The sequence below is a fragment of the Monodon monoceros genome, unplaced genomic scaffold, assembly GCF_005190385.1.
Source record: "Monodon monoceros isolate NGI ecotype Baffin Bay Population unplaced genomic scaffold, NGI_Narwhal_1 Super_Scaffold_22, whole genome shotgun sequence".
Taxonomy (NCBI): domain Eukaryota; kingdom Metazoa; phylum Chordata; class Mammalia; order Artiodactyla; family Monodontidae; genus Monodon; species Monodon monoceros.
The window spans coordinates 124886045-124895262 of record NW_021703779.1 but is presented as its reverse complement, the minus strand read 5'-3'; the positions used below and the strand labels follow the sequence as shown (position 1 = coordinate 124895262).

Sequence of the window (9218 nt, the reverse complement as noted above, 5' to 3'; positions counted from 1 at the left end):
TCAAGGAGGATGTGGCCCAGGGCAGCCTGTGTCGAATAATGGCAGGGACAGGCTCGACGACTCCGGGGAGCAGCGGCGCTTTCTCTTTGTCTCTGAAAGCCGGCTGCAGCCGGAGCCCTTCTTGAGAGCGTTCACGTCAAAGGCTGCAGCGGGCATTTTGCTGTTACAGTCAGTGTTGGAATCTGATTTCACCCGGTCCTGAAGATGGACTCGGTTGGAGGGGTTCATGGGAAAGGGCTGCAGCGCGCGTGTCGATCACCGAGCACGTTTACAGATCGACTCTGCAGATGTGAACTCGCGCTTTCAGCGCATTCATCAAAGCCTCGGGGGAGCTGACCCTGTCCCTCCTCCTTCCTCCCCCGGGCCCGCGGCGCTCGGCTCCAGGTCAGCCCGCAACTTCCCTCTCGCCTGTCCCCCGCGCCCCCGGCCTCAGGCTCGTTTCCTCCAGACGTGCCGCTGTTTGCCAACCGCGGCCAGCCACGAAAATGGCCCTTTCCTTTCATCTCTGGGCAGGGCTCCATTGCAGGATCAGCTAAGTGGGAGGGCAGACGGCGGTTCCGACAAACAAGTTCCGCCAAGGCGACGGGTGCCGGACCGCGGGTGCCGGGTCCTGGAGCCGCAGCTAGAGGGACCCCTTGGTGACCGGGGGGACACCAAGGCCAGAAGGGGAAGAGCCCTGTTCAAGGTCACCCGGCTGGCAGAACGCACCAGGCTTGTGCGCCGCCTCGGGTCCTGCGCCGGGCCCTAGAGGAGTCTGGCGCGCCGGGTGGAAATCACTGCATACCCTTGTTGCCAGCGCCTCCGTCTCCCCAGCCACTGTTGACTCACTGCTCCGGGCCCGCAGGGACCACCTCTGAGGCTTCCCTTTCGAGGGAGTGGTGTGAAGGGGCCCGCGAGTCGCGGGCCAGCGCTGGCCGGGACCCAGACAGCCTAACCTGCTGGGTGCCCGCGGGCTCCGCCCCTCAAGCTCCAGCCCCGCCCGCAGGTTGCCGTCCCGCCCCTCGTGCATAGGCCCCGCCCCCGAGACTGCAGGCTCGTCCCGCCCCTCGCACCACAGTCGCTGTCCCACCCCACCTCACCTCGTCTGCGTCGGGCACGCCCCGACGCCGGAGCTCGCGCGCGCCCCTCCTCCTCCCTCCCGGGGCCGCGCCGCGCGCGCGCCGGTTCTGGGCGAGGCCCTGCAGTAGCGGCAGGGTTCCTCCCTCTTCTGCTCCTCCTCCTCCTTCCCGGCTCCTCCCCGATCACCCCCTCGGGCGCTCTCGCGCTAACTGTGCTCCTCTGGGCCCCGTCCGCCCGCTCCCAGCCATGGTGGCCTGGCACTCGGCGTTCCTCATCTGCCTCGCTTTCTCCTTGGCCACTCTGGTCCAGAGAGGTAAGGCGGGCGGGGGGCACTCGGGGACCCCGCCCTCTGGGCCCGTGGGGCGGGGGCCACGCGCCCCGCGGGCCCGGTGGTGCGCATGAGCGGTTCGGCCCCCGCCCGAGGGCCTGCTGCGGAGGCTGCCGGCGGGCAGGCGGGGCAGTGCGGGAGGATGGGGCGGGGGTGCTAGCCCCGAGCCCCGCGGGGGCAGACCCTGCCGCAGCCCATGTGGCCGGTGGGGAGGGACCTGGACCCCTCCTGGTGCTGGGCTAGAAACAGCGGGATACTCCTCCCTTAAAATCCTGAACAAGGTGTCTCCGCCGGTGACAACACCTGTTCCCAGGAGATTGCCGTTGGAAAAACCTTGAAGAGAGCGCTCATTCTCTGAGCAGGGCTTCTCAAAATGTGTTTCCAGGCCACCTGCAGCAGAAGCACCTGGCGAGTTTCCTGTGCTCACTCCTGCTTTGTCAGGATCTCGGCGGGGATGGGGGGTGGACGGGGAACGGCGGTGTGTAAGTCTAACCAGTTCCCCAGGAGCTTCTGGTAGCCGCCCCAGTTTTCGAGCCATTGGTGTTATTTTGCCAAGGAGGAGGAGAGAGAAATTCTACCAAATCAAGGAAGCAAGTTTCTTAGACCCTCGCTACTCAAAGTGTGGTCCAAGGCCCGCAACGACATCTCTTGGGACTTGTTAGGAAAGCAGCATCTCAGGCCCCGCCCCTGACCTACTGAGTCAGATTCTGCATTAACTAGATCCCCGGGTAATTCGCAGGCACATTTAAGTTTGAGAAGCATCTTCTTAGAATAAATGCAGTCTGTGGTTAAAAATAGGGTCGCCAAGGAGTCCCAGCAGAATCTTCTTACACTTAACTTACCTCATCTCCACATCAGAAAAAGAGGTTGAGGAAAACACTGCAGTTGAGCACAGAATTGTGCTCTGAGCTTCCTGACACAAAGGCAGATTCAGCTAGTTAAAAACATGAGCTCAGCAAAAACAAAACCGTGTCCTATAAGTGCGTTCTAGTGAGGGTTATGTTACTTACTTATAAGGAACACTGGAAAACACTAGACAGTCCAAGGCAGTTTTGCAAAAGATGTAGAAATGTTTCTCATGCGGGCAGCCCTCCTGGAGTCTGTACAAGAAGAGCCATTCAGCATTCAACAAAGGTGCCAGGCTCTGTTCTAGACACTGATGCTGCAGCCGTGAACAAAATTCAGGCTCTGTCCTCGTGGAGCTGACATCCTGATGCGGGAGAAAATAAGTGCAAACATCGCAATCTATATAAGTGCAGTGAAGAATAATAAAGCAAGTTACAGGGTTGTTGAATTTTGTTTCCTTTTTCCCTTTGGGGTTAAGATTTTTATTTTGTTTATGATGCATTTGTGGGGAAAAGTATGATCACTTGATTAACTTGCATCTAATGATATGGGACATTTGAAAGTGGAAGCGCAAAAAAAGTTCGAAAAATGATGCTCCCTTCAAGGCTGTCTTCTGCAAGTCTTCAACATGGTAGGCACGTTGAGAAGGTGAGGAATTTAAATGATGAGGTGTCCGGTTTTCATCATCACGGGTTACACTAGGTGATTTACAAAGTGGTGGGGGAAACGGCAAATGGGTGCAGCCCTTTTACAGATGAGGAAACGGAGGCACACAGAGGCGAAGTAACTTGCCTCAGGTGGCAAAGCTAAGATTTGATTCCAGGCTTGTCTGATTCCACTGTCCTTGCTTTTAAGTACTAGGCATAATGCCTTTACACCTGGAGGCTGCCCTCCTCCTACACCTTACTGGCCAAGTGGCCTTGGGAAAGTGCTCTGAACTTGGTTCGGTTTGCTCATCTGTATAAGGCCTAACAACTCATAAAGGTATCTCGAGGGAACCAGGCGTGTGTCACCCTCAGATTTGCAGCCCTGCCACCAGCTACCGTCTCCTGAGTGCTTGCTGTGTACCACTTCACATATATATTTTTTAGTTGCCCCAGGAGTTTGGCTTGTTAGGTATAATCCCCGCCTTCCAGATGAGGGACCCCATGTCACATAACTCGGAAGGATAGAGCCAGGATCCCACCCATTTAAGATTGCTAGCCAGTGATCTTTTAAAATTTTAATGAACGCTGAACCAGAAGAAGCTTTTGCTTCAAGGTAGGGCCCCAGTTTCCTGGATCTTTTGTGCAGAACAACCTGACAAATACCAGTTTTGCATTGGTCCCCTCTGGGGATCCGGGCAGTTACAGTTTCAGAGCTACTGTGTCAAAACGAAGAAACACAAAGCAGGTCTCAGTTAGGTACCCACTGGCTCTCCGGGAGCCCCCAGGTGGTGGATCAGGTGGGTCTGCCCAAGAGCCACTTTCTTCTTGGTCCTGGTCCTCGGTAATGAGGTGTGACCTAGAAAGCCTGGCAGGCCTCAGGAGACACTCAGAGCCTCGAAGCACGATTGTGAAATCCGCACAGACTCGGGCAAGCTGAGACAGATTTTAGGCTCCCAGGAGTTTAAAAGGTGGTTAACAAGTCATTCCTGTTCTAATTACAGATGGGCTTTTAGTTCACTGTGTATTTTACTAGTTCTGAAAAATCGTCTGAGGACAGGTATGTCACCTGTCTGCACCTACAGAAATGGGAAGCTGTGCTTTTGACTTCCGGGGAGAAGAATCTCAGTGGTACCGGTGGGTAACAGTCATACGAGGGCTCCACTTCCCCAGTGTCTTCCATGCGCCAGGCCCTCAGTGCCTCACACACGTTTACACCTCCTAACTACCCTGAAAGCTTGGCACTGTGACCCATCTTGTTTCCTGACGTTCGTAATGGCTGTTTGCATACAGCCTTGAAAAGTAACTGAGTTGTAACCCATAACTCAGATGAAAAACGTGGTCCAGCGAGGTTTTGGACTTGAACCCAGGTTTATCTGAGTAACCAAAGGAGGGGTCATAAATGCAGATATATCCAGGGATGGGGCAGGTGACAGAAATGTGAGCCGTGGCCAAGAATGTGTGATGAGCCTGTTGGCAGATCTCCAAGTGCCTGCTCCTTTAAAAGAGAGGTAGCCCGGCCAAGAGGGAGAGTGCCAGCTGCGGAGCAAGCCTGCCCGGCGCTACCACGGTGCAGGGCAAGTCACTAACAGCTTGGTGCCTCAGTTTCCTCATCTGGAAAATGGGGATAATACCACCATCCGCCCCATGGGGTTGTTACTAGGATTAAATGAGTGCAAATGGATAAAGTACTTAGCACAACTCCTGGCTCCGAGTGAGCTCTGTGCTAGTAACTATTATTCCGAGCCACATTTAAAAAATACAGTGCAAACCTTGAAAGTATTATGCTAAGTGAAGGGAGCCAGACACAAAAGCCCACATATTGCATGATTCCGTTTATATGTAATGTCCAGAGTTGGCAAATCCATAGAGACAAAAAGTAGGTTAGTGGTTGCCAGGGTCTAAGGGGAATGAAGGGTGACTGCTTAATAGGTACCAGGTTTCCTTTTAGGGTGATGGAAATGTTCTGGAACTGGATAGAGGTGGCGGTCGTAGAACCTTGTGAATGTACCAAGAACCACTAAATTGTACGCTTTGAAAGGGTGAGTTGTATGGTATGTGGATTATATCTCCGTTTAAAATAAATTCACTGTGGGCTTCCCTGGTGGCGCAGTGGTTGAGAGTCCGCCTGCCGATGCAGGGGACACGGGTTCGTGCCCCGGTCCAGGAAGACCCCACATGCCGCGGAGCGGCTGGGCCCGTGAGCCATGGCCGCTGAGCCTGCGCGTCCGGAGCCTGTGCTCCGCACGGGAGAGGCCACAACAGTGAGAGGCCCGCGTACCGCAAAAAAATAAAAATAATAAAATGAAATAAAGTCACTGCAGTCCAAGCAGAACAAATGAGGGAGGTGGCAGCATGTGACCCCTGGGTTGGGGTTGGTCTTCAGGGCCCGAGTTTGGTCGGGCCAGGAAGAGCCAGAGCAGAGGGGGCCCCGAGTGCTGGTGGTGCTGGGATCCAGGCAGAAGCCCTGTGGGCTGACTTGGGCTATTGGGTTTGAGCCAGACAGACCCCTGGGGCACCTGCAGGATTGGCCCAGAGCTACCTAACCCTGCTTGCCCGAGTGCAGCAGTGGCCCCTGCAAAGGTGCATCCTGGGCAGGGGGGACCTTCCCTGTCCTGCATGGCTCAGGGTTGCCCCTATGCACCCGTCATTGCAGTGGACTGACAGGGTCTAGGGACTGTTTGCCTTTTAGTCTCACCTGTTTTGACTGGTTTGCAGCCCCTTCCTCACTGTCAAAGGTCACATCCCATCCCCTCCATCATTTTGGATACCAGGTAACAAAAATGTATGTGTTTTTTAAACACGTGCACACACAGAGAAATCACCCAAGAGTCAGTGTCAGCAGGCACTGGGGAGGGTCCTCCAGCAGAGGTGATGACGATAAGGGTGATGAGGCTGTTTGGCAGCTCGCAGGGGAGCAGCTGATTTTGGTTTTTGTGAGTTCAGGAAAGATCCTTTCCAGGCGCACTGACTTTCCCGTTCTGGGTTCTTCCCCCGCCTGGTGTTGGTGCTTTTCCTGCTGTGTGTCCACTCCTCCCCTTTGCACTCGCTATGTATTCCTCTGCTGCTCTTGGTGTGTGTGGGGGAGGCCCGGCTCTGGAGGTTCCTGTTCCCCGACCCAGGCTCGACCCTCCCTGAGGCTGGCTCACAGGTCCACTGACTGGCCAATCTTGGTTTGCATATAAAAGCCTAAAGTCATCCTAAACGCGTAATAGAAACAGGGGAGAAATCTTTCACGCAGGTCAGTGTTCCAAATGGCCCCCAAAGATGTCCATGCCCTAATCTCTGGAACCTGTGACTATGGGAGGTTACATAGTGATTTTGGCCGGCAAGAGGACCTCAGTCTTTGTCTTCTTTGAGGAGAGAATTCAGCAAAGAGACTAAGACTGCAAAGCAGGTACAGACTTTATTAGAAGCACAGTACATGTGGGAGAGCACACAGGCAAACTCATGGAGTAGGGGTAGCAATGCCTTGCGCTCTGGGGTATCTTAGGTAGTTAATATGGGGTTAGTCTTCTGGGGTTTAGATGAGGGTGACCCTCCTTTTTTCTCCCCTATGATCATGTCATCTTCAATTCCTTATTTAGGCTTCCACCAAGCACTATTTTTTTTCTTTAATCAATTTATGTATTTATTTTTTGCTGCGTTTGGGTCTTCGTTGCTGCGCGCGGGCTTTCTCTAGTTGCGGCGAGCGGGGGCTACTCTTCATTGAGGTGTGAGGGCTTCTCATTACGGTGGCTTCTCTTGTTGCGGAGCACGGGCTCCAGGCATGTGGGCTTCAGTGGTTGTGTCACGTGGGCTCAGTAGTTGTGGCTCGTGGGCTCTAGAGCGCTGGGTCAGCAGCTGTGGCACACGGGCTTAGTTGCTCTGCAGCACGTGGGATCTTCCCGGACCAGGGCTCGAACCCGTGTCCCCTGCGTTGGCAGGCAGATTCTCAACCACTGCACCACCAGGGAAGCCCCTCAAGCACTATTTTGAATCTTTCTCGTGAGCACCTAAGCAAAACCCAGGGGGAGAGGGCGAAGGGTCAAAACCGCAATGCTAATGATATTACAGTGTGGCCAAGGTTACTAGAGGATGACCTAGGACCCCTTCTGCACATGTGTCGGGCTGGGAAATCTTGACCACAAAAATGAGGAGGCTGTGGTGGGCTGCTTTGTCTTTCAGCCAGTCACGGTGCTTAATTCTTGTTGGTAGTTTATTTCAAAGGGTCAGCATGAAACCAGTTGAAACCAGTTGCAGCAGGTTAACCCAGGGCCTATCTATCTCCTTCCTCAACAGTAGAGGGGAATTAAGGTAGCAGATGGAATTAGGTTGCCAATCAGCTGGCCTGAAAATGAGATTCTCCTGGATTAGGCCGGCTAATTAAAGGATGAGGTTCCTTTAAATATCGAAGAGGAAGGTAGAGGAGCGAGGATCAGAGTGATGCCGCGGGAGAAAGGTTCCACTGCCTTTGCTGGCTCTGAACGTGGAAGGGGCCAGGAGCCAAGGTATACGCAGACTCTGCCCTAGAGCTTCCAGAAGTAACGCAGCCCTGGCGATACCTTGATTTCAGCCCAGTGAGACCGTGTTGGACTTCTGACCTCCCAAACTGTAAGGTTGAAGTGTGCGTTGTAGAGCAGTACGTTGGCCATCATTTGTTACAGTAGCAAGAGGAAGCTAGGAGAAGCTAAGGGGTGGATATTAGCGTCCTCTTCATTCTTTGAAAAAACTAGCTTGTGGTGTTTCTTTACATTGTTTCAATTTTGCCATTTTAAATCAATCCCTAATCTGCTCTCAGTTCAGGATTTTAAAATAGATGTGCAGAAAATTGGATTATGGTGGTGGCCTTGGTGCGGCAATGAATGCTTTGAAGCACCTCTGAGGGCCCTGGAAAGGCAGCTGGATTTCTTTGGCCTGCGTTTGATTTTAAATGACTCCTCAAGGAGATTGCAGAGTGCGCCCTGTGCAGTGGGCCACCTGTATCGGGGGCTCCCCGGCTGTGTCCGGAAATGCCTTCCCTACGCCCCGCCCCCCAGTCCTGATGGCTGCGTTTGAAGCAGGTGCAGTCTGGGTACAGCAGACAGGCTTTCTTCTTTGGGCTGTGCCTGCCCCTTTGCTGAGTAGGAGGAGTGGGCTGCCGGCTAACCTTGTCCCCAGGCGGGTTGGGGGAAAGGACCAGAGCAGAAATGGGTGGGCCTGGACCGCCACTCCACCTTCAACTAGTGTTTTTTTAATATATAAATTTATTTTATTTATTTTTGGCTGCGTTGGGTCTTTGTTGCTGCACGCGGGCTTTCTGTAGTTGCGGCGAGCGGGGGCTACTCTTTGTTGCGGTGCGCGGGCTTCTCATTGCGGTGGCTTCTCTCGTTGGGGAGCACGGGCTCTAGGCGCGTGGGCTTCAGTAGTTGCAGTACACGGGCTCAGTAGTTGTGGCGCACGGGCTTTGTTTCTCCGCGGCACATGGGATCTTCCCAGACCAGGGCTCGAACCCGTGTCCCCTGCATCGGCAGGCGGATTCTTAACTGCTGTGTCACCAAGTAAGCCCTCAAGTAGTTTTGAGCTCTCCTTTTGTTTGTTTTCTACATGGGGCTGCTCGTCAGATGTCAGAGGGTTCTGCAACTTTAAAACAAAAACACTTTGAAAAATAGTGGAATCCCACAGAGAGGAGTGCTGCAGCTCAGTGAACATCTGCTTAAAGGAGCGGCCAGACAGCCTCTGGCTGGCATTCCAAGGTGGTTGTTTGGGACTGTTTTCCAACTTAGAGGCGGTACCCTCAGCAATAAACATTGTTGCAGTGCGGAATTCATTACCCCCAAAATAGTGCCGAGGCACTCGGGGCTCATTTTGACCTTGTTTATGTTTTTATTGCTGCTTCAGCTAGCCTGGGATGATGGAATTAACACGGGCCTGCATTCCAGTGTGGCCCCACCATTTGCTGGCCACAGTTGCCTTATCTGCACCAAGAGGATGCTGACCTCTGCTTTGTCGGCCTCACAGAATTGTTGGAGTAGCCAATTAACTGCTAGTGCAAATAGGCTGTGTTGCCAAGATATTAGCCAAGTTAGGCTTCCCAGAGGGGAGGAGAATGGGAAAGAGGCCACCTGCCTAAGGGCTGCCTTGCTTGCTTGCTTGCATTGGTTCTAATGAGCATTCAGGGGCTTTCGTTTACAAAAGCCTTTATTGACCAGAACCAAAGTGCCCACGGAATTCCTGAGCTGGGCTCAGAGTCCCAATGAGCTCAGAGGAAGAACTGTCCCAGGAGCAATTCTAATTTAGTTGCTCTTCCTATCCCATTGGCCTTCTGTAGAGTTCTGGGCTATCTTTCGGGAGCAAAATCCCTTTTACTTTCTCGCCATTCA

The 9218-nt window shown here is 53.6% G+C and overlaps 1 protein-coding gene across 3 annotated transcripts in view; it reads left to right on the top strand.

The window, feature by feature from the left end:
- The first annotated feature begins 1268 nt into the window (after nucleotides 1–1268).
- Nucleotides 1269–9218, top strand: part of CD99L2 (CD99 molecule like 2) — a 115741-nt gene continuing 107791 nt past the window's right edge. For all 3 annotated transcript variants that reach the window (XM_029241542.1, XM_029241540.1, XM_029241539.1), the window contains exon 1: nucleotides 1269–1372. In XM_029241542.1, the coding sequence (XP_029097375.1) occupies nucleotides 1306–1372 (67 nt within the window). In that variant the 5' untranslated portion in view covers nucleotides 1269–1305. The remainder of the gene's footprint in view (nucleotides 1373–9218) is intronic.